Source organism: Chlorocebus sabaeus, chromosome 2, assembly GCF_047675955.1.
Source record: "Chlorocebus sabaeus isolate Y175 chromosome 2, mChlSab1.0.hap1, whole genome shotgun sequence".
Classification (NCBI taxonomy): domain Eukaryota; kingdom Metazoa; phylum Chordata; class Mammalia; order Primates; family Cercopithecidae; genus Chlorocebus; species Chlorocebus sabaeus.
The window spans coordinates 21837186-21862799 of record NC_132905.1 but is presented as its reverse complement, the minus strand read 5'-3'; the positions used below and the strand labels follow the sequence as shown (position 1 = coordinate 21862799).

Sequence of the window (25614 nt, the reverse complement as noted above, 5' to 3'; positions counted from 1 at the left end):
AATCCCTCTTCTAGGAATTTACTCTGAAGACGCACCTCCAACAATACAAACATATATATGCACAAGTTCCTTTACGCAGCAACGTTTGCAATTGAAAGATATTGAAAACAATATAGCCACACATGAGAGTGACCAAATAAAATAAGCTATAACCACATAATAGGGTACTGGGCAGCTGTAAAAAAATAAAATAAAATAAAAATAAGGAAGACCTTTATGAAATAATATAAAGTGATACCCAGGTATCTATAGTATATTACCTTTGCTATAAGAAGAAGGAGAAATAAAACATACATTAACTTCATAATTTTTACAAAAAAAAAAAAAAAAACGCCAAGAAATTAATGACATTGTTTTCCAACAGGGGATGGTAGAGGTGCACATGTACCCTAGAACTTAAAGTATAATAATAAAAAACACACAAATAAAGCAAATAAAATTCTTAAAAAAAAAAAAAAAGTGATATGTGCTTTTCTGTATGCACTTGTTTATACAGCTAGACTTTTAGAACCATGTTATAATGTTTTACATATTAAAAAAATCAATAGGGATGGGCAAAATGAAACTAAAATTAAAAACAGTCATAAATAAACCTAACTTAATTTCCAATAAATACATAATCATATTCCAGTGAAAGAAAAAAAAATAGCTTTTCAACACAACGGTTTGTATACATTTAGACTGAAGAGAGAAAAGAAAATATATATTGAACCCTAGTTAGTAGGTTCGTTTTGTTAAGATTAGTATTTCTGGAAATACTTCCTGAGTATTCTGTGTTGAACAATAAGTAAATATATGAATAATAATGAAGTTAAGCTTCTTACTGCCAGGGAAGGGAATTACAGAAATGGGAAGAGTGAAGGCTGGAATAAACTCCTTGGTGTTGGACTAGAATTGGGGGTATCATGAACTTTTGCCTTTTTTTTTTTTTTTCTGAGACAGAGTTTCGCTCTTGTTGCCCAGGCTGGAGTGCAGTGTTGCAGTCTTGGCTCACTGCAACCTCTGCCTTCTGATTTCAAGCGATTCTCCTGCTTCAGCCTCCTAAGTAGCTGGGACTACAGGCAGGCGCCACCACACTCAGCTAATTTTTTGTATTTTTAGTAGAGACGGGGTTTCACCATGTTGGCCAGGATGGTCTTGATCTCTTGACCTCGTGATCCATCCGCCTCGGTCTCCCAAAGTGCTGGGATTACAGTCGTGAGCCACCGCGCCCGGCCACTTTTGCCTTTTATGATAGATAGCTAAAGGCTGGGTGTGGCAGCTCATGCCTGTAATCCCAAGACTTTGGGAGATTGAGACAGGTGGATCACCTGAGGTCAGGTGTTCGAGACCAGCCTGGCCAACATGGTGAAACCTTGTCTCCACTAAAAATAAAAAAAATTAGCTGGGCATGATGGCTGGTGCCTGTAATCCCAGCTACTCGGGAGGCTGAGGCAGGAGAATCACTTGAACCTGGGAGGCGGACGCTACAGTGAGCCAAGATCGTGCCATTGTACTCCAGCCTGGGCGAAAGAGCAAAACTCTGTCTCAAAGAGAGAGAGACAGATAGATAGATGGATAGACAGGTAGAGGATTGGATAAAGACCCTAGAATCAGTGATACTCACTAACAATGACTCTCACTCATCCTCAGGTCTGAGTTTCTATAATAAGTACCAATCCCCATTTAAAGGAACCAGAGCTGGGGCGAACGAAGCACAAGATTCTGTGTCAGAAAGAAAATAAGTTTTCAAGAACTGCTGGAGACATTTCAGAATGACAAAAGAACCATCTTGAAGGGGCTCACACTAGCTAATTCTGGGACAATTTGAGCATAAAAATAAATAATGATAGTATTGAAGTATAACCTACTGAATAAAAGAAAAATACATAAATTTTTATCAATATAACTACATTGAAAATAGGGGAGAAAGGAAAACTCATCCTCAGAATAGATGTCCACGAATAAATGTAGAACAAATGATGGAATTAGAAAATTATCATTTGGCAAACATCTTTGTAATAGTTGATTTCAACAAAAAAAAATCAGCAAATGCTAAAACAAAAGATGAAAGTTTGAAGAACAAGATGTTTACATAGTCTAGAAATATGTCTGTACAAAATACTTACACATTACAAAGAAATGGTAGCTTTATAGTGGAGAAAACCTTAATGGACAACTTTAAGTAATCAAAGTTAATGTTGCCAGTAATGGAACAAATTGATATCATGTGCCACCTAGTATGACACATTGAGAAGGAAGCAACGTCACTTTTGTGGTATTCCTGACAAAAATGCATAACTTGAATCTAATCTTGAGAAAACCTCAGACAAACCCAACTTGAGGGACATTTTACAAAATAACTGGTCTGTAATTTTTTTTGAATTCTTTTTTTATTATACTTTAATTTCTAGGGTACATGTGCACAATGTGCAGATTTGTTACGTATGTATACATGTGCCATGTTGGTGTGCTGTACCCATTAACTCGTCATTTACATTAGGTATATCTCCTAATGCTATCCCTCCCCTCGCCCCCCAACCCACAACAGGCCCCGGTGTGTGACGTTCCCCTTGCTGTGTCCAAGTGTTCTCATTGTTCGATTCCTACCCATGAGTGAGAACATGCGGTGTTTGGTTTTCTGTTCTTGTGATAGTTTGCTGAGAATGATGGTTTCCAGCTGCATCCATGTCCCTACAAAGGACATGAACTCATCCTTTTTTTTTTTTTTTTTTGTAATTTTTAAGAGTCAAGGGCATAAAAGTCAAGGCAAGACAGATACAAGGAATCTGAAAGGGACCTGACAACTAAAGGCAACATGTGACCCTGGACCAGGTTTTTTTTTTTTTGTTATTGTTTAAATTTACTAAAAAGAATATGACTGAGACAATTGGCAAAACTGGGGCTAGCAGTATTATGTGAACATTAATTTCCTGGTAATTGTATTGTAGTTATGTTGGAAATTGCACACTAAAGCATTTAGGAGTAAAGGGGTGATTTATAGAGAAAGAGACAAATAGACAAATAGGGGAAGAGGAGAAAGAACAGGAGAGGGAGAAAGAGAAAATGGGATGGTAAATCTATTGTGGTAAACTGTTAGCAATTAGGGAATCTGTGTAGAGAGTTTATTAACATTCTTTACACTATTTTTGAAACATCTCTGTGCAATTGAAACTACCTTGAAAAAAAAGGAGTTAGAAATATTTGGTGGAAGAGAAAGTAAGTTGGAACAAAAAAAAATTGACGAACGGCTGATCGTTGTTGAAGTTGAGTAATGGGCATATACAGATCACTCTATTATCATCTTGACTTTTGTATGTGTGAAACATTTCTTAGCTAACAACATGTGTTTTAAAGGTGAGAACAATACATATGGAGTATGCCATCAATAATAAACTTAGACATTCAAATTGTTTTTTCTAATGTGACTGACATTGGGTATATTCCTTAATTTTTCTGACTTACAGTGTTCTCATCCATGGAATGGGAGCAATACCTCTGTACGACTCTCTAGAGTAAACAAAATATTGTGAGCACAAGTGCCTTAAGGATGCAAATATACATGTATGACTTTATGATTCTAATAAATTGATATTGAGATTATAGCCAAGACAATTTTTTTCTTTTCCCTGTTTTAAACAGAACAAATGCCAAGTATTTTAGCATGGCATGCAAAGCCCATCATTATTTGATATCTGCCTCTCTCTGGCCTTCATTCCATATCCCAGAACCAACACCATTATGTTTTCCCAAATGTATCAGGGAATCCCCAATTTTGGGGCTTCTGCTCAGGTGCTTCTTTTGCAAAACATACCCTTTCCTCTGCCCCACTGTTTACCTGGAAAATATCCACTTAGCTCCTAGTAGCCAAGTCAAATGTCACTTCTTCTACAAGACTTTTCCTAGGCACCTCCTCATCCCCTCTACCTCCAGGTTTATAGCTGAACACCAGGTATTCTGCTGCTGTGATTGCTGATAATTTATTGCCCATGTTTGTCTTCATGACTGTCTTCTCCACTGGATTGTGGGTTCGCTGAGGGCAGGAACTGTAACTTATTTATCTGTATTCCCAACTGACTCACAGCAAGCCCATAATAAATAACTGGTGGGTTTTTGGGGTTTTATCATCATCATTCATATCTCCTTACAGAGGAGCTCATGACCAATGAAGGCACAATTCTGCAGAGTAAACAAATGCAAATGGGGCATGGGAGACTGGGTTTAAGCCATGGCTCTGATCTTGAGCAAGTAACTTCCCCATACTGGACTTTAGTTTTCTTTTTTCTGCTGAAAGAAGAGAACTGGACAACTTATAAGCTCCTTCCCAATACTGCGTTTTATACTTCCCATTCCTCAACAATAGGACTTTGAGGCTGTGTACAAACTATTCCCTAATTGAAAAGTTGGAAATGTAGTTTCTCTGCACCTCATGAAGAGGGACTTAGACTTTCTATTAGGAGCTGGCAACCCCCTGGTTTAAACCAACCCAAACCAGAGCAGTCCTTCATGCTTCCCTGCACAGCTCTTATCTGACCTTAATGATTCCTGCTCTCTGTAAGAGATCCATTGAGCTGTAATTACTAATTGATGTTTGTAAAGTCTTTGAAATTCTCAGGTGACAGATGTAATCAAAGGCCAATTTATTATGATAATTGTTATTAGTACAACTCCTCATTATTTGTTGATGTTAATAGCAGGGCCAGCAGGTGTTTCAAGATTGACTGAGGGATTTAGGCTGGCCATGTTTGGTGGGAGGAAAAGTAAAGTATGAGTGCATAAGGGATTTGGGATCCTGCTGATTCTAGTGCAGCCATATTCCTCTGTGAAGCTATCTTGTGGGACTAAGACCTGGCATGAAACAGAGCAGTAAATGCATAGGACTTTTAACTGCATTTTTTACAAGCACAGATTCAAACCCAGCTCGTTCTCCTGTTTCTGGAGCATGCTTCAGCAAATCATAGCCTCTCACAGCCTTGGCTTGCTTGTGTGTTAAATGAGAATACATATAGTGCCAATTTACACTTGCTGCGATTCGAGAATCTGTTTGAGACAAGCAATCATGGATGTGGGAAGAAGCGTTAGGAGACTGTTGAGGTTGTCCAGGCAAAAGATGTTACTATCCAGAACTGCAATGGTAGCACTGGAGATGAGAAAAGTATATGGATTAGAGAGAACTTCAGAGTGTAGAACAAAGAGAACTTGGTGATGGCTGAATATAGAAGGTGATGTATAGCAGGAAGCCCAGACTTTGCTGATAGGAAAGATGCAGGAATAACTTTGAAAGAGATGAATGAATCATTGCCTACTATTTTCATCAGTGTCTTGTACCTATGGTTCATGTCAATCTCTTCAACTGTGTAGCCCAGTAAACTGCATTTATGGGTTTGCAAACTTGAGGGTCATGATGTAAAAGATGGCACTTGATGAAAATTCAGCCTCTAGAAGGAAAGGGACTGCAGAAGAATTGTCCCACTTCTCCACTTGCCTCTCCATAAGTACAACATTCCCAAACTTCCTTTGACATCTCACTCTCTTTCTTTCATGCAGCCAGTGTGTCAGCTGGCATCTCTGGAAACCCTGAACTTCACTAATTTTTTTCCTCCTCCTGAATTCCCTGATCCCACATCATGTTCATACTCTATTCAAATTTGATCCATGGGTTAAAAAATTCTGCCCCTACAGATTTTACTCGTTCTTTCCTGAGTGTACCTCTACGCTCTATCCCACCTGTGATATCTAATAGCAATATCTGACATTAGTTGGATGTTTATTGTTTGGCACTGTGATAAGTGTTTTATGCATCTTATTATTTAATATTTAGAAACATTCTTATAAAGTTGATACTATGGGCATTAATGTTTTCCAAAAGAGGAAGAGACTCAGAGAGCCTAAGTCACTCGCCTAAGGTCACATAGCTGGTCAGTGACAATCTATGCAATAGAAAAGACCCCATGCTAGGCATAGTAATCAAAAATGCTGAGGTGAAACAAACTTGGAAATTCATTAATCTTATTTAATAGCATTAATGCCATTTTATAGTGCAGGGAACAGAATCCTTGAGTGCAAATGTCTCCATTAACTTTTTATATTTTAACCTCAGACTTCATAGGATTGATATAAAAAGGACTAATTGAGTGTTTGAGCAAAAATGTTCTGATGACATTGACCAGCATCAACTCAGGGCTTCTTATGCAAGGATATATGTGATAAATCACCCTCTTAGTGTCTTTCATGAAAAATATGTATGCTTCCTTCAAGTAAGAGAAGCTATGCAAATCTGCCACGTGCCCTTTTTTGCCTTGGCTTCGAGAAAGCTCAGGAGATACAGATAGTGTACCCTTCATTAACCATCTATACTAGGCCTCTGGTGCAGTGATTACTCTTTATTCCACTATGAGATTCTTAGACTAATTTAAAGTTTTTATTTTAGGGCCTGGCGTGGTGGCTCCTGCTTGTAATCCCAGCACTTTGGGAGGCCGAGGCAGGTGGATTGTTTGAGGTCAGCAGTTCGAGACCAGCTTGGCCAACATGGTGAAAGCCCATCTCTACTAAAAATACAAAAATTATCTGGGCATGGTGGCAGATGCCTGTAGTCCCAGCTACTTGGGAGGCTGAGGCAGGACAATCACTTAAACCGGGAGGCGGAAGTTGCAGTGAACCAAGATCATGCCACTGCAATCCAGCCTGGGCAGCAGAGCGCGACTCCGTCTCAAAAAATAAAAGTAAAAAGAAATAAAATTTTAATTGAATATGTATACACACATACTCATATATACACATGTATCTATATATCTATATACATGCTAAAATATTTGTGTATATGCACATATGCTGAATTCTTGTTCTGTATATAAATTTCATAAAATTTACAGTTAAAAATTTAGATTTCCATACCCAAATGTTTCCACCACAGATACTTCAAAGTTTTCCAATAACTGAATTATCAGTTTTAACATGTGTGCGTATGCGTGCGTGTGTGTGTTTTAGCAATTATACCTTTATTTGAAAGGTCCTAGGGGTTTGCAGAGAGTCATCACACCTACTGTTTACTTATTACAAAGCTCCTAGTGAGCTTGAAGGACACATCTCATCCCTATCTGACAGAGGGGAAACTGAGGTTTGGCAGAGCTGAGAAATGGAAAAGTCAGTTCTTAAATCCATGGATACAATTTCCAAATGCAGATGTTTCTCTACTTTTTCACCATTGGAAGGCAATCAGTCCAAGCTTCATGAGGTTCCTTACATTGTAGGGGCCTGATGGAGGCAGAGACTCTGCTATATAGAAACTGAGGCTGCTATTTCCATGAGCTTTGTTGGGCCTGGAGTCTGGAGCATTTATCCCTGAAGGCCCGGGCTGACAGGATTATCAGCTGTCAACATTTGGGTAACCTTCATCTCCCTTTCCAAATGAATTTAAAATATATTTGCATGGGAAGGAAAATGTTCTTGCTCCCTCAGGTCTCATACCATGATAATAAAATCTGTAGACACTGTAAGTGAATGAAAAAATAGCAACCTGGGAGAGCTCATCTTGGTATCTGTACAAGGTGACACTTGGGGAATTTCTATCTTACCCGAGGAGAGAAGTCTGGGCTCCAACAGAGCTCCAGCAGGGGTTTAGAGTTTTAAGCAGGGGTTTAGAGTTTTAAGGCTCAAACAATGGAATGGAGGCCTGGAAGCAGGGATGCCCAAGTAAACGCGTGAGCCCCAGGAGATGGGGTCCACTGAGGACTGGGAAAGAGTTCTAGGCAGGTCAATAGGGCATGGAACCTAAGCTCTGGTGACAGATAAGAATTGTGAGTGGATGTTTAACAGATCGAGATTTTCCTAAGGAGTAATGGAAAGGTTGTGATGATAATCCTGGATTCAAAGTGTCTAGTTCAGTTTTCTTCTCCACTTCAACAGGGCTCTGCAGAGCTAATAAAATCCAGAAATTGATTCCGAACATGGACTCTAGTGACGTCAGTGAACAGTTACGTGGGGGCCTCTGGGTCACAGCTTTCTGATGCCTTGGCTCAGCTACCAATGGATGGTACAGATGTAAGGTTTGCTGAGTTATGGAAGCACTGGAAGATTGTTGCTTTTCAGGGTGGAACAGCAGCACATTGAGTTTCAGGCATTTCTTTACCATTCCTCCATGGAGGTAAAGGGGAAAAGCTGTTACTGAAATCCCTCCTTCGGGGTGAAGTAACTGAGACCCCCATGGGATTCTGGGGTCTTCTAGGTTTTCATCCATCTACTGACAAAAATGTAGTCACTTTGTGAGACCAATCAGGGAAGCAGCATAGGTGAAAGCACCTTGCTTAGTGTCTGAGACACAGCAGGTGCCCAAGCAATTGAAATTCCTCAGGATTTGTGATAGGAACTGCCCAGGTGCTTCAGGAGCAAGTCTGGGTATTATGAGAATACGAAGGGGAGGCTTAGTCATCACGGAAAATTGTGGTAATCATTGGGAAAGTTCTCAAATATTCCAGTTCTCCTAGGCATATAGAAGGCACTGCTTTATTCTTTTTGAAATTAAGTGTGGCCATGTGGTTAGCCTTGGCCAGTGGAATGTGAAAATGCCATGCACCATCTTGTGTGGAAACTTGTAGAACCAATGCTCTATTTGCCACATTTTTCTTTCTCAGACTTGGTGGTGGTGTCAAGATGGACTTTCCGTTGGCCTGAGTCTCTGAGTGCCTGCAACAAGCAGAGACCCTCTGCTGACCCATTTCAAATATATAGCAGAAGTGATCCACTGAGATTTTGTTGTTGTTTGTTACTACAGAATAATTTAGCTTATCTTAACCAATATAGGAGTTACTAGATAAACTTCCTGATGGGGTATCCAAGACCCAAACTGCCATGTGATCTCCCGATGATCTTAACTCGAACCCTTTAGAGCTTGGAACTCCTACAGCTTCTCATTCCCTGTCTATCTGAGGTTTTCATATGTGACATGTCAACAGTCACTGAACTAACAAGAGAAACAAGAAGTGGGGTAGAAAGGACAATATCATACCCAAAAGATAAGATCAATTGTGCTGGAAGACTCAACAGGAACAGACATCGGGCTTGAAACTGTCAGAGACCTTTGAACCAGAGCAACTCCATCTTGAATAGGGGCTGGGTAAAATAAAGCTGAGACCTACTGGGCTGTATTCCCAGGAGGTTAGGCATTCTAAGTCACAGGAAGAAGCAGGAAGTCAGCATGAGATACAGGTCATGAAGACCTTGTTGATAAAACAGGTTGCAGTAAAGAAGCCAGCCAAATCCCACCAAAAGCAAGATGGTGACAAGAGTGACTGCTGGTCATTCTCCTGCTCATTATGCGAGAATTATAATGCATTAGCATGCTAAAAGCTGCTTCTACCAGCACCATGACAGTTTACAAGTGCTATGACAACATCAGGAAGTTAGCCTATGTGTTCTGAAAGTGGGAGGAACCCTCAGTTCCGGGAATTGCCCAACCCTTTCCCAGAAAACTCATGAATAATCCACCCCCCACCTTTTTTTTTTAGCATATCATTAAGAAATAACCACAAAAATGGCTAACCAGCAGCTCATACTGCTGCTCTGTCTATGGAGGAGCCATTATTTTATTCCTTAACTTCCCTGATAAACTTGCTGTGGACTCGCCTAGAATTCTTTCTTGCACAAGAACCAAGAATCCTGTCTTGGGGTCTGGATCTGGCCCCCTTTCCAGTAACAAAACCATGTATGAGAAGTTAAACTAAGAGGAATACAGCCTGGGATGAGTCCTGGGTGAGTCAAGGCGGTCAACAGCTAGGACACAGACACAAGTCCTAAAGTCCTACAGAGTTAGGAAGGTGTGTGCTTCCATGTGGAGTTTACTGGACAAATTGGTATATGCCAGGTAAGGATGCTCCAACCCTCTTCCCCCTCAGAAGAGGAGCCTCTGGAAAGTAGCCGAAAGAAAAAAGAGCAAATAGTACAACTGTAATGCTATGAGATACTTTAATATACATTGTCTAATTTACTCTCTCCCGATTTCTTTTGAGGAAGATCATTAATCATATTCTCCATCTTGGGCTGTTAAGTAAACTGTTCAAGTTCACATAGCTGAGAGCAGCCAAAATTCAAAGCCAAGTCTGTCTGATGCTCAACTTTCAGTTCTTTCCACTCTATCATGCCACAGAAAACCCATCCATGTGCAACCATTTCTTTAACAGTGGTTGGACGCAACTCAATATAATTTCTTCCAATTCATTCAGAGACACAGAATTTTCCCTAACCTAGCTCTACCTAGATAATCCCAACTATTATAACGTGATTATACTGCAAGCATCGTGAGCAGTTCAACATAGCATCTGGTTTCCAACTGCTTTCAAGAGGCAATTGAGTTCAAGAACTGGAGGAGGAAGTAGGAGACAGAGAACAATCACCCTGCTACTTCCCACTTCTCCTATTTAGCTTAGCATTTGGCAGAGGCATCATCCAGGTTAAATGTACCCCTACATGATGAAAAGGATATGACAAGAAAAGACTTTTATCCTCTGCATAAATAGAACATGCATAACAGCATTGCCCAACAAAAGGTGGCTTCTGATGGATATTTGCATGAGTTTGTCACACTTGTTTTGCATCCAACCGTTAATTATGGTCCTTTCAACTTCACAATTATGGCTAATGGTGGTGAGGATGCAGAGAACAGTAGATTCAGCAGACCTCATTCTGGGAAGAGTGTGAAAGAAACAATGCGAAACTGCACCCACCCGCTGTTTACAACTGAGACAGCTACCCTGGGTACCATTTGGAGGATTTGGAGGAAATCAAGGCTGCCCAGGAAGCCTGGAGCTTGGGAAATGAGACATCGGGGGAAAAAAAAATCTTGCTACTAGGATGGAGAAAAAAGGTCCTTTAGGACTCTTCTGTCTATGGTGAAAATGGTTCAAACCACATCTCTCATTCCACACTGAATGGAAATTCAGACTGTACTGACACCTACTTGGTGCTTTTCATTATTCAAGATCCTTTTCTTATTTAATCCTCAAAAAGACTGTGCAAAGTATATATTACTATTTCAAAGTGAGGAAACAGACTCACAGACAACAAGAAACAGTTCATAGTCTCATTCTTTCGTTAATCCACCGAATGATTATTAGGTGTCTATTATGTGTTAAATATTACACTCAGCATGTAGGATACAGCAGTCAAAAAACCAAAAAAACCCAAACAAACCAACCACAATTCATCACTCTTGGAGCTCTCAGCATGCTGTTGGAGGCATGCAGTACCCAACAACATGTGCAAATAAAAATATATATCTAGTGTAATATAGAAAAATAGTGGGTTAACATATGAGTGAGAGCTGGTGGGTGGTTCTCAGGTAATATGGTTGGACTGTTCTCTGGAGATATGAGACTGAAATTCAGGTCTGAAAAATGAGGAAAAAACAGTTCTGCAAACAATGAATAAAAGAGAGATGTAGGTAAAATGCACCCTGAATTAAGGCCCCAAAGTGAAAACATGTTGGAATGTTTGAGAAATAATGTCTTAGGAAAGGTTCAAGACAGGAGGCTTAGTTAAAATCTAGCAGGCATGTCTGAACCATATGTGAAGAACAGTGATAGGTTGTGGGCAACTGTTTTTGAGGAGAACTTGGAGGGGAAAAGGAGCCTATCAGAGAAAAGGGTGAGTAGGATGAAGGATATCCAGAAATTATGCCATGTGAAAAATAAAAGAAGTAATAGCATGTTAGTTATCAATGAGAAATAACTTGAATGGCCAGAGGAAGATAGTTGGCACTGCTTTATTTTTTCTGAAAGGCTAACACAGGAAAGAAAGTTTTGATTTGTTCAAATCAATACAAGTGGCTACAAGGGGAGAGTCAAGGAGAGAGAATTTGGCTTTATATGGGAAAAAAAGTTTTAATAATTTTACCTGCTCCACAAAGGAATTAACTCCCTTTCACTCCAGCAATTTGCACTGATCAAGCTGAAGCAATATAATGTGTTGCTAAGGATGCTTTATTGGAGATTTTTGTTTTGGCTTCCGGTCTAGACTAGATGACACTTCAAAGTCCATCCTACTCTATGATGCTATAGTTCTATAATATTGCTGTATCCAAAACAAATGGTTACAACATGGTCTAATTCATAAGAGACAGGTGTTGTGAATTAGGCACCAAAGACAGTGTGCCAGGACAAATGGGACTACTCTTGTTATCTGTAAGAAAGCATCCATGGGTAAATGTGAGCTTACTAATTGGAACAAAATTCCCAACGCAAGTGCCTGTGAACAACTCATGCTTCATGAAAATGCCTGCAAGAACTCTGAGCACCATGTCTTATAAGGCACGCCACACTTGAACTCTGCACAGTATTCACATGGCTGGATTAAAATACTCCACATTCACAGATCAACAAAGAGTCTACAAAATGTCTTTATCCTCATGCTAATAATAGTAAACATTTAATGACTGACTTCCACGTTCCTAATGTGAAACCTAGGGATTCATTATTTGATACATTATTTCACTTATTTATTTTTGTTCTTTCCCCCACTAGAATGAAAACAACATGAGATCAGGGATCTTTGCTTCACTCACTGATGCATTCTCAGCACTCAGAAAAAAGCCTTTTTTGACATATTGCATGTGCTTGACAGATGTTTCCTTAATTAATCCATCATATCTAATTATTTTAGTAGTTTACTGAAAGTCACACAGCTACTAGGGTTTTGTACCTAGGCAGTTTGATAGTAAAGGTTGAATTCATAGCCACTCTGTTAAGCTGACAAACCATCCTTAATATCCGTAGAACAAAGATGTCCAGACCTCAGAATTCTCCTACTCCGCTGTGACTAAAACTTGCAGGTAGAGTAGGGAGCAATAAAATTGGTTCACAGTAAATTATTCCACCTGGCTCACAACCATCCCGCAACAAATGCCCATTACTGCTTTCCTTTCACTTGAGTTTAATATAACTCTATCTCATCCTTTGTCTTTAATCTTTTAGTGATGCAAATATGGGTAATTCTGATTTTTTTTTTTTTTTGACCTAAGCTGTTTTTTTTTTTCTTTCACAATGGAACAAAACAACACTTTCCCCTCCACCCCCATATCAAATCTAGTGCTTTCATCTTCTGGCTTTTTTTTTAGTTCTGATTTTCATGTTTACTTATAGTTTTCTTAATTTTCTCCATTTTTCTTTGTTGACTGTTGTTTCTCAACTTTTTAAGTATAGATTGGAGAGCTAACTTTGTTTAAAAGAACTATACTTTTTAGAGCTGCTTGGAGAGCTAAGCTGGAAAGACGTGGGGGTGCTTATCCCTGCGTGGAAACGCTTGCCAATGCTTTCTCATTTGGACCCAGACTCCGGATCGGGAGCAGTCTTATAGCTGAATCAGCTACCAAGAGAAGTTCTAAAGCAAGAAGAGAAAAGCACTTCAATTTGGGACATTTATTTGCACCTGGAAATGGGGAATAGGCTATCAGACCAGACTTCTATCCTGTCCAACCTGCCTTCATTTCAGTCCCTCCACATTGTTATTCTGGGTTTGGACTGTGCTGGAAAGACAACTGTCTTATACAGGCTGCAGTTCAATGAATTTGTAAATACCGTACCTACCAAAGGATTTAACACTGAGAAAATTAAGGTAACCTTGGGAAATTCTAAAACAGTCACGTTTTACTTCAGGGATGTAGGTGGTCAGGAGAAGTTCAGGCCACTGTGGAAGTCATATACCAGATGCACAGATGGCATTGTATTTGTTGTGGACTCTGTTGATGTCGAAAGGATGGAGGAAGCCACAACTGAACTTCACAAAACAACTAGGATATCAGAAAATCAAGGAGTCCCTGCACTTATAGTTGCTAACAAACAAGACTTGAGGAACTCAATGTCTCTTTCAGAAATTGAGAAATTGTTAGCAATGGGTGAACTGAGCTCATCAACTCCTTGGCATCTGCAGCCTACCTGTGCAATCATAGGAGATGGCCTAAAGGAAGGACTTGAGAAACTACATGATATGATCATTAAAAGAAGAAAAATGTTGCGGCAACAGAAAAAGAAAAGATGAATATCAATACCTATTATATCTGTGTGGAGTAGGTTTTCTCTGGTCTGATTTTGACAAATAGAAGAGTGTCTACAACCTGGTTTGCCTGTCTGCCCTCCTGGATGCTATTAAAGCTTTGTTTTGTTGGACAAAAAAAAAAAAAAAAAAAGAAGAGAACTATACTTTTTAATGTTCTCAGTATCAGAAATAAAACAGTAATTATATATTCCCTCTTGTCTGACATGAGAAAATGAGATTTTTATTTACATTCATCCATCTTCCAACTTTGTCTGTTTTTGTTGACAAAATAGTGAATTATAGATCCAGATAATTAGAAATGTTAATTTTTTACATTATGCATCTTTGCCTTAAATAGTTATGTTTTACATTAACCTTCCATTTTGTAACACATTTAGAGCCATTACTGAGCATTAATGCTATATTTAATTAGTTTTATGCTCACTGTGGGTCTTCTTATTCCACATTTCTCAATTCTTGATTTCTTTATTTTGACTCATTGCTCAGTCAATTGCTCTGTGATTTATTAGGAGCAGGGAACGTGGGAGCCACTGGATACTAAGAATGTCTTTCTGATGTATTTGCACAAGAACAACAACTTGGCTGATAAGGAATTTGTGGATTATAACACTTTCTCCTCAAAAATCCTCCAGGCTTAACATCATTGTCTGCTGCCCTTTATGATATGGAAAAATCTGAGAGGGACCAGGCAGAGATTTGTTAGACTGAGGATGGCTGTTCTGCTTCAATGACCCTTTCACCCAACTCTTTTCAGTAAAATTTAATACTAAAGACAGTCATTTGAAACAGTGTGTAGTTCTTCCTTTGCCAGAAAAATACAGCCTTCTGAGTGCCCAGCTCCTGCTACTCTTCCCCGCTCTGTTCCTGTGAGGTCAGCTGCACCCGCAAGACACGTGGCATAAGAACTCATCCAATTCCATTCCTGCCTGCGTTTCGTTACTGGGAATCTTAGTTCCAAAGCAAGTGTACATATGCATGGTGTGGAATAGAAGGCACAGGTAATTAAATGGCCTTGTTCATCTCCGAAGCAGTGTCAAAACTGCTTCTTAGATGAGGCAGTTTCAGAGTGAGATACTTTTTTTTTCTCTATGGCAAATCCCTGTGTCTTGAAGAGGGAGGTCTCTGATAGGATGTTTGGGGAGCAAACTGTCAGAGGCATTTGAACCTGAGCAACTCCATCTTAAATAGGACCTAGGTAAAATGAGGCTGAGACCTACTAGACTGCATTCCCAGATGGTTAAGGCATTCACAGGATGAGCTAGGAAGTCAGTACAAGATACAGGCCATAAAGACCTTGCTGATAAAAACAGCTTGCAGTAAAGAAGCTTGCCAAAACTATAGACAAAAACAGCTGATAAAAAAGTCTGTAGTAAAGAACCCACCAAAACTAAGATGGCCATGAGAGTGACCTCTGGTAGACCTCACTGCGACACTCCCACCACCATCAGGACAGTTTACAAATGCCATGGCAATGTCAGGAAGTTACCCTATATGGTCTAAAAAGGAGAGGCATGAATAATCCACCCCTTGTTTAGCATACCAAGGAATAGCCATAAAAATGGACAACGAGCAGCCCTCAGGGATGCTCTATGAAGTAGTCATTCTTTTGCTCCTTTACTTTCTTAATAAACTTGCTTTCACTTTACTGTATGGACTTGCCCTGAATTCTTTCTCACACGAGATCCAAGAACCCCTCTCTTGGAGTCTGGATCAGGACCCCTTTCCTGTAACAAAACCTCTGTGGTTGGCACAGGGCCAACCACTCTTATGGTGGACTCTTATGGTGGACTCTTATGGGGACATTCCTTCTGATATGCATTTGCTGGTTTCCTAGGTTCTATAAGCATGCTCTATTTTTAGGTTTTTTGAGTACCTTAGTGAGAAGAATAAAGTAAAACTACTTCTTTCCCTTCTCATCATGGAAACTCAACCGCACCTTTTGATATGTGACAAGAGCAGGGAAGGCCACACCTTCTTAGAGGGTTGTGCTGAACTGATACACCGGCCAGCATGGGATGCCGAGAACCAAGAACAAGAGGAGCCCCAGATGCTTCTGCCAATTTTTATGTCTTCCCGCTCAATACATCAGAGTGCTTCATGCAGTGGGAAGACCAGATGGACAGGTGGAAGGCAGTCTGGCAGCTTCTCTTTGTAGTCTTATGCTCTCTGTGAGGAGTGTTGCTTGAACCAGTAATAAATGCAGAACTGAAATACCACAGTGGAATTTAAATGGGTGTGTGGACATTCTAAATGTTAATTAGTTCCTCAATCCAGGTTTCTCACCAAGCACTGACTGCCATTGACAGATTAAACTCTCCATCTTGGCCACCCAGAGCCTGCACAGGCTGTTCCCACACACTTCACCAAATCTTGCTTCTGTCTCAGGCTTCCCTTCTCCAGCAAGCTTCTCAGTTCTCCATGTTATACAATGCATAACGAGGCACATGACAGACTCCTTTACATTTCTATAAGCTCTTAGAGGGCACATATCTCATAACCTTAATATGAACTATAGGGTTTAGCATTTGTCAGTGTTCGTTAGATGTTTGTTAAAAGAAATATGACCACATTGAGGCCAGGTGTGGTGACTCACGCCTGTAATCTCAACACTTTGGGAGGCTGAGGTGGGCGGAACATGAGGTCAGGAGATCAAGACCATCCTGGCTAACACGGTAAAACCCTGTCTTACCAAAAATATAAAAAAATTAGCCGGGTGTGGTGGTGGGCACCTATAGTACCAGCTACTCAGAAGGCTGAGGCAGCAGAATGGTGTGAACCCAGGAGGTGGAGCTTCCAGTGAGCCAAGATCGCGCCACTGCACTCCAGCCTGCCAGCCTAGGCAACAGAGTGAGACTCTGTCTCAAAAAAAGAAAAAAAAAGAAAAGAAAAGAAAAGAAAAGAAATATGACCACCTGGATGGAAAATACAAGCTTGTGTAATAAAAGAGGTTAAAGATATTTAGCTTGCAGAAAAGACAATCAAATGGGCACGTTTGTATAGAGAAGAAAAGGGTATTAGAAAAGATCTTATGTAACTGAAAGACTATAAACCAAGAAGGTGGCTGCACTGGTTTTGTAGGATGCTAAGAGCGTGAATCAAGAACAATGGGTAGAAACTTCAATAGGAAATATTTCAGTAAGTACACTAAAAAGCCTCCTTAGAGACACAGCCCACTCCCTACTCCAGAAAACACTAAAGCTACCTCAGAGATAAATGAGTTCTCTGTCATTTGAAGTATTCAAGAATAAGCACTAATGCCAGTTAACTAGTGTTGCAATATGGGTAGAACCATTGTTTTGTGTGTGTTTGGGATTGTTGAATGACCTTTGATATCCTTTCCAGCCCTGTGATTTTCTGATATTATGACTGGCGCCAATCCTTGACCAAAGAAATATTTGACACAAAAATGATTACCTTGTCTTTGGATAAACACTATTTTCTAATGTGACCAATGGCAATGACAAAGGGGGTATTAATCACTGATCAATTAAACCATGCTTAGTGCATTCCTAGATAACAAATTGACAGATAGTATTATTATTATATATGAAGAAATTAAGGCTCAGAGAGGTCATGTTATTTCCTCAAGTAAAGCACTATCTCTATATTCTAATGCAGGAGTGTGCAAAGGTTTTTTGTAAAAAGCCATATAATAAATATCCTAGGCTTTGTGGGGCATATAACCTGTATTACAACCAACTTTACTGTTAAGCATCAAAACAGCCATGGACAGTATATAAATGAACAGGCATAGCTGTATTTTTTTTTTTTTTAAATTAAAGGCATGAGGTTGGATTTGGCCTAGGGGCCTTAGTTTTTCAGTCTCCGTTTAGAGCTCTGCTGACTTATCACACGAGAATGAGAAAATGCAAACAAGATAAGGAATGGCCTCCATGTGGCCATACTTACTCCATTGGCTTTGCTGAGTGCCTGGAAGTAGATGCTGTAGCTTTTCAGGGGAGAGAGAGGAGGGTTCCAGTAGCCATTGTATGTCTTATTGTCACCCACTGTAAATGGCTGGGTGACAGGCAGGTTGGCAGGCTTCAACTCAGCAGCAAAGTAGTGTAGAGAATCGAGGCTGGAGGCATTCCGATAGCTCACAGGCACCGAAAAACACTCAATAATGTCAGCTGCCCTCCGTGACTTCTGTGGTCGCTCCTCCTTGACAACCAGCTGATAAACACTGGACCAGAAAGAGGGGACACAGATGGATGAGCAACTCTCTGGAAGAATGAGCTTGTTAGCTCTAATGGTGTCAACCCAACTTCTCCTGTATGGAAACACTGCTTCTTTCTACAACAAAACTTTTGTCCTGAGCATCAGATTTTCAAACCTACCACGTTGTAGAACTTTACCTCCACTTAGCTGTCTCAAAACCAGCTCACACTAGACACATCTAAAACTCAACTCAGCCCCAACCCCTACAAACCTGTCTGCTCCTCCTTTTACATGTCTTTTCTTAGTAAATGGTAGCACTATCTGACAAGTGGCCAGAACCTGAATCTAGGGCTCATCCTCAGTTCTTAACTCCTTAATTCTCACTCCTTATCTTAATCAACAGTCTTACAGAAGTCTGTTGATTTGGCTTCTGTGTGTTTGCATCTGCCCTACTTCTGTTTTCTCCTTCCACTGATAATGCCTTAGTTGGGCACTTTCCTACTTCTTACCCAGATTCAACTAGTCTCTTTGCCTCTAATGCCCTTGATTTATTAATCAGTCATCCTAATCATATGGCTTCCTAATCATATAGCTCTTCAAACACTTTCATAGGCCTTCCATTGTACAAATTATACAATCTAAACTCCTCATCTTGGCATTTGAAGCCCTCTGTGCCTGTCTTCTGTCTTCCATTTAGGTGTTCTCATGGTGTTCCCATCTTCTAGCTACTCCAGATCCCATGCTATTGCACAGATATGTTTTGGATCTCACCTCATGCATTACTGACTTATGCTTCCTCTACCTGCAGTGCCCTGCATCCTGGCCACCTCTGGTTTCCTCCAAAGGCTGAGCATGTCTTTCACTTCCTCTATGAAACCTGTGCAGATATGTCCAGTCTGGATCAATCACCTCCCTCTTTAGTTCCCCTAGAGCTCACCTAATCTCCACCTGCTTTGTTTTCCAATATCATGAGACGGGACTACTCTTGCACTGGCTAGACTGTGACCTTTTATGAAGTAGGCATTGTGGCTTACTTATCACTGCATCATTCTCCACCACTGCCCAGCAGGATGCCTGCCACCCAACAAGTGATCAATGAATGCTTGTTCAAATGAATTAAATTGGATTGAATTAAAACTGAAAGCAAGCATGAAACCAAATCTGCCTGGATTAAGAAACCCTAATCAGATAAACAGCGATTGCCTTGAGTTCCTGTCTAGTGATCGCATATTGTTCCCTTCAACTTAGGAGGATGTAAGAAGATGCTAGTGTGTGAATAGAGATGACTGATCCTTTATTGAATATCAACTGACACCCAATGTTAGACTCTCTTCGTAAAAGTTATTTTAAAGTTAGTAAGTTGGATAACATTGTTCAATCTCTTTGAATGCCCCACAGTTTACATCTCTCTGGTATAAATGTTCTTCTTTTAGAAGAGCTTTATTGCATGGATCTCTGGGACTCATGATCTAAAACAAAAGATCGATTGCCCATGAGTGCCCACTGGAGACTTCTGTGAATTAATGAGGTGGTTGCAGTAGGGGGCCCCAAACCAATCACTTAAACAGGGCATAGTGAACCAGCACGTGGTTTATGAAAAATGAAACGTGTTGCAGGCTACCATCCTTCAATCAGACCATCCATCTAAAGACATTTGACTAAGGAGTACAACTTGGGAGATGACAGAGACACAGGAATATTTCATTAAGGAAAAAAGGCTACGGAGGACTGCCCTAAGAAAATGTGACACACTCAATATGGCAAGTTTTCTCTCGAATTTTCTTGAGTATGGGAATTTTCAGGGATGTGAAAAGGAAGGGTTGGGCATATGAGTATATGCCACACTTAGATGAGTGCAGGCAAAATAGCTCAATTACCACGCCTGTTGTACATACACATCTGAGTAAGAACCTGACAATTCAGAGTGCATGTGAGTGACACGTGAGTGGAGTGGATGTGGACAATCTCTCAAGGCATGCACACGACATCTGAGGGTGTACCATTTTCAAGTGAGGATCTGTATTACCTGGGCATCTAACTCCAAATGAGTGAATATAACATTTAGATGAATGGATGAATGTGGCTAACCTGAGTGTTTAGACTTCTAAATAAGTTTGTGTAACATCTGAGAATGTTTTAACAACCAAAGTGTGCGTGGGTATGTACCATCTATGCATGTTCATAATGCCTGAAGTAAATAAATGTTTAAATTAAATTATGATTTCAGCAATCACTTCCTCCTCAACTCTGGGGTCCTTCTCAATTGTACAATTCCTATGTTTAACAGGACAGCTAAGCTCAAAGCAGTCACTGAAAAATAGCGCAAGGACCTAATACCCAAACCTAGAGGTTGCAGGGCAGAAGTGGAGGGTTGTTTGTAACAGAGTTTTCAGGACCTGCAATGCTTTATAAATAACAATATATTCAGGTAAATCTTAGAATCTGGCTTGAATGCTAATAGTAGCTCGACCAGTTGAGAGTCCATTACTCGTGGGACTCTGATCTGTGAGGGAAAGGGCAAATACAAGAGAGCTTCATGAAGCAGACAACCTCTTGGGCTCTCCTGATGAAGCTAACAACAGCACCTAAGAACACTGCATTGGATTTGGGAGCAGGCAACCAATGCAGCCCTCATATCCTCTTGAGCAGATTAGAAGGAAACCAACAGCCTCATCCCCAGGACCAGGAGTTGGAAAGAGCTGGGAGTCCCTGCTTTCTTCTGAGGGCCAGCCTATCCCTAATCACCACTTGGATTGATCATATCCACATAACAAGGCCTTTATCTTGGTTTCTCAGATAGACTTCCCATTCTACCTTAAATCATTCTGTCATCTTTCCCCTCTAAATTGAGACCTCCTGAAACCTTGGGAGCTTCCCTGGGACTGAATCGCCCTCTGAGAATCACTTTCTATTGCCTCTGGCCCTCCTGTGATGGGATGGATCAAGAGGGGCCACATGGCTGGCCTCATTTACTGTCCACGACTAGCAGAAGATTCCATAGTTGTGGCCAAGCAAGAAGACAGGTTCTTACTGGGCTCTGAAAATTCAAATGCTGCCAAGATCTATTAGACAGAGCCATAATATGTCTGTGAGGGTCAGCCTGTAAACCCCATCAGCTCTTTCTCCCCACCAATCTGATTACTGCAGATCCACTTGTCAATTCAACCAAGGTCAACAGTTAGATTACACATGAGGAGCTGAGGCTGAGAGGTCAAGTGATTCATGAGGATCAAACTGCAGCAAAAGTGGAAACCCAGACTTTTCATTCATAGTTGAGTATCCTTTCTTTTTTTTCTTTTCTTTTTTTTTTTTTTTTTGCTATTTTCTTCTCTTCCTACAAACCAATAAAATGTATAAAGGCCTTCCAAGCATTTTTCTCTAATTTGGCATTCCAAACTGCTTAGCTCTACCCCAACCAACTCCATATGAAATTACAAAGAATAGCAAAGGGTATTTTTTTGGTTTAAACTGTGCAGTCAACATATGGTTCACATACGATTGTGATTATTGTGCCAAAATATACCCAGCAACTCCTTTGGGCCCATGCATTCGCAGCCTGTCCATTCAAAAGCAAACCTGCAATGCAGCCAGAAAAATTTAAATCATTTTGTTAGATAAATCTGTTTGCCAGTGGATCCAGCCTCTCTCAAAGACCACAGAACTCTGATTGAAGAGGGGGAGAAGAAACAGTGCTCACAAGTTGTATAACCTTCCTTTCCTGACACTTTTTAGGAAAAGGTGGGGGAAAGAAACAAGAAACTGGGTATTATTTTTATTTCTTGTAGTAGCTTCATTCTCATTCTCTTGAGAATACATTTATCTAAGAAGCATGTTCTTTTCAGCTTGCTGGTAATGATAAAATCATATCCAAATGCGAATGACCTCCCTTTTGGGGTCATATCTCTAGCTCAAAAACAGTGGTTGCAATAAACTATTCAGAATCATTTTTAAAGAGAGGGGATTTTTTTTAGTAGGAAAAATCCCAATAACGTGAGAAAAAAACAACTTAAGACACTCACTGCACAACACATAGCATTTACTCATACACTTTCTCCTCTTGTGACACCCTCTCTCTTTCTCCTAATGAGAAGATGGGCATTTATGACTTTTTTTTTCCATTACTTATCCCAAGGATCTCTTATTGCAAGGATCTAAGAGCTATACTGTGCCCCCAACTCATTTCATTCACTCTAAGGTGATTTCTGTAAGGTCAAGGAGAGTTTGTACTTTCACTTTAAGTATCTCCTGCTGTCCATCCAAGGCAAAAACCCTCAGAACTTCTCTACAGGCTCTGGAAAACCCTGCTGCTGGACCATCTTCCTCCCTCTGGTCCCTAAGCTAATGGTTTAAATGGTGGCTTGAGATTCTTGGACCAGATTCCACTGAGGGGTCCAGGGACCTATCAGAGCATCCTTCCATTAGTAACAGTTCCTGTGACCCTCTTTCTAGATCTAGAGAAGTCTCTAGCAAGCAGCTGTATCCTTTCAGAAGGTTGGAGTCAGATGACAGATAGAGTAGATGCTTTAGCGCACAGGTACAGCTTGCCCAACTTCAGAAAGATGCGTATTTTAGTCCACTTTCTCCCAGAATGAAGCATGTCTGAGTTCAGGTTCTTCCAGAAACAGACCCCGAGCCAAGGTTTCACTGCAAATGATGTATTGAGGAAGTAGTCCCAGAAGAAACTAGTAAAGGAGTGAGAGAAAATGGGAGGAAGTGAAGCAAGGGTATGATATCAGGCAAAGTCCCAGTCTTAGCCTGATCCCATAGGGAGCTCTGCAACAAAAATTATACCCCCAGAGTTTGTCTCATCTCAAACCAAAGGCTTTTGAACCTCCAGTGCTGGTCAGCGATTGGTTATGGCTGAGTCAGAGAGACATAAACTCTAAGGCACTCCTAACTCTGTGTGAGGAGGGTGGGACAAGGCAGCTCTGGCATCTTAATGGCAACATCCCACAGCAGGTCACACCTGGAAACCATTTACATCAAGGCACATGGAGCTGGGAGATGGGCACATGGCAGAAAAGGGGAGGTGACAGGGTTTGGGTGGCCACCAAGAGCGCCTCTGACAGGGCAGTTTTGGGTAATAACCATATGAGACTTGTGAAAAGATCAGAGACCTATTTTATCAAGGTATTTTTCAACCTTTGTTTCCAGCACTGCTCAGCTGAGAGATATGGTAATCTCTCACCAATCCTAGTAGCTTCCCCATCACTGATTTCTTCAAGTGAGGGCAGTGAACAGCCATCTCAGAATCTCAGTGGAGGGTTGCTCAAGATCAATAGTTCTCAACTGTGGCTGCATATTATAACTACCCAGAGGACTTTAAGAATGCTTATTCCCTGGGCCTAGTACAGATCAGCTGAATCAGAATCTCTAGGGGTGGGACCCTAGCATCAGTACTTTTCGGAAAAGCTCTCTAGATAGTTAAATGTGCAGCTACGAAATCATAAACCTAGGTGATTCTGATGTTTATACCCTTGCCCCAATGTTTATTCTGATATTTATACCTGTAGAGCCAACAGGGACATTCCCCTCCAGTATTCTCAGTCCCTTGGAAGACACTGATTTGAGTCATTCCAAATTCACCAAAGCATTAATACATAATTACCAGTATTCTGAGTCATTGTACACCATATCTCCTGATTTATTTCTTCCACATCTTTGATCATAATTGAAATGTGTCTTCTTTAATTATTTGTTTACTGGCTTTACTGCTTGCCCCCAAATAGGCTGCCAACTTTCACTAAGTATTTAAAAAAGAATTTAAAAAATTACAAAATAAAGTTTAAGTGCACATCACATCAATTCTCACCACACGTGCCAACGTCTTTCTATATGCTGTTCCATCTGCCCACGATGCCTTTTTTTCTTCTTCTCCATCTTGAGAACTCCTCATCCAGTCCAGATCCAGATCAAACATCACACTTTCTCTCTTGACTTGCAAACCAGAGCTGGTTTCTCCCTCTTCTGTTCTCATAGCTCTTTATCTACACCTCTACCATAGCTCCCACTGCTGTGTACTGCAATGATGCCTCCGCTCTCCAGGAAATATTTATTGCATACCTACCACTTACTAGGCAATATGCTAAACTTATTCCATTTATTATCTCATTTGACCTTATAACAGTTCTAAGAGGCAGGTACTATTATCATCATTTGACAAAATAAGACAACCAAACCACGGAGAGGCTCAAAATCTTTTCCAGGGTCACACTGTTATTTGATTGCTAGAGCTAAGATTTGAACCCAGGTAGTTTGACTCCTGCACCCTCATTCTTAACCACAAGGCTATACTGCTTTCTACCACACAGAAGGTTAAGCAATCACCTTTATTTTACTCCAGTAAATACTTTTTTAAAAAAATTCTATATCAAGGAAGATATAATAACACTTTATAAAATTTGAAAAATGAAGAAAAAGGAAAAAAGTGTTTCCCTAATTGAACAATCATAATGTGATCATCAATGAAATGCTGGTGACTCTTTTACTATTCTTTTCTTCTGCAAGAACAACCTCTAATGTAATATTGAAAATCAATGGAAGAAATCTTTTTGCTTATAGATTTTCATCTTACAGTCAACTTGGTTGGTTTGCACACACAATTTTAATATTATATACAAAGGGCTCCCAATACCATATACCTTCAGCTATTCCAGGATGTCTAATGATTTAGCAAATTTGTTAACTAAGAAGCCCTTAATATTGACATTGCTGAGAATAATCAAATGTATAAGAACTTGCCTCAAGCACACTGACTGAGAATTACATGGTTTCCATATACCTCTTCCTTCAAAGGTTACTTGATTAAGTGATCTATAGGAACATGTAGGTCTTGGCTGTTCATGGCCATGACAGGGAGCCACAGGAACATGGGTAAATGCATTCCTTATTGAGGCTTGGCTAACTTTGTTGTCTGTCATGTGCTCTCTCTCATGTGACAAGGTTAATGCCATTTCCCAAGATAGTAGGAAGCTGCTTTGTCTTTATACTTTTCTAGATTACCTCCGCACCCTGTGCTGACCAGAAGAGCTATGGGGAAAGGTCCCGCCTAGTAAAAACTGGCATTAGAGTTGACTCGGATACAGATAGTGATGCCTCTAGCCATCAGAAATGGTTAATCAACAGTAAGTAAAATCTGTTTAGCAAAGCAAAGATTTATGTAACACATCTTTAGTGAATTTTAATAAAGCTGATTAAAACACAAAATTAGCATGCACAAACTCAGTTTGTAATCCAGGACCTGCTAATGCCTAGCTACCCGTATGACCTTGGGCAAGACACTTAATCTTGCAAGAGTATACAATTACTGTCCCTTTTAATCCGTTTCTCGGTTTATGTGTCCATCTCCCATCTTTTTTTTTTTTTTTTTAGTTATTATAGTTACACAGTTAAAAATTATTTCCATAGGTTATTGGGGGAACAGGTGGTGTTTGG

The 25614-nt window shown here is 40.2% G+C and overlaps 2 protein-coding genes across 16 annotated transcripts in view; one reads left to right on the top strand and one right to left on the bottom strand.

The window, feature by feature from the left end:
* PTPRT (protein tyrosine phosphatase receptor type T) overlaps nt 1-25614 on the bottom strand; it is a 1114373-nt gene that overhangs the window by 222420 nt on the left and 866339 nt on the right. For all 15 annotated transcript variants that reach the window (XM_008017080.3, XM_037983051.2, XM_037983053.2 and 12 more), the window contains exon 12: nt 17932-18205. In XM_008017080.3, coding sequence (XP_008015271.3) covers nt 17932-18205 — 274 coding nt within the window. The remainder of the gene's footprint in view (nt 1-17931; nt 18206-25614) is intronic.
* LOC103245841 (ADP-ribosylation factor-like protein 4A) lies at nt 13224-14137 on the top strand. Its single transcript, XM_008017047.3, has one exon. The coding sequence runs from the start codon at nt 13402-13404 to the stop codon at nt 14002-14004; it is 603 nt and encodes a 200-aa protein (XP_008015238.3). The 5' UTR covers nt 13224-13401; the 3' UTR covers nt 14005-14137.

Coding starts and splice junctions, on each gene's coding strand:
- LOC103245841 (XM_008017047.3), top strand. CDS start 13,402: ATGGGGAATAGGCTATCAGACCAGACTTCTATCCTGTCCAACCTGCCT.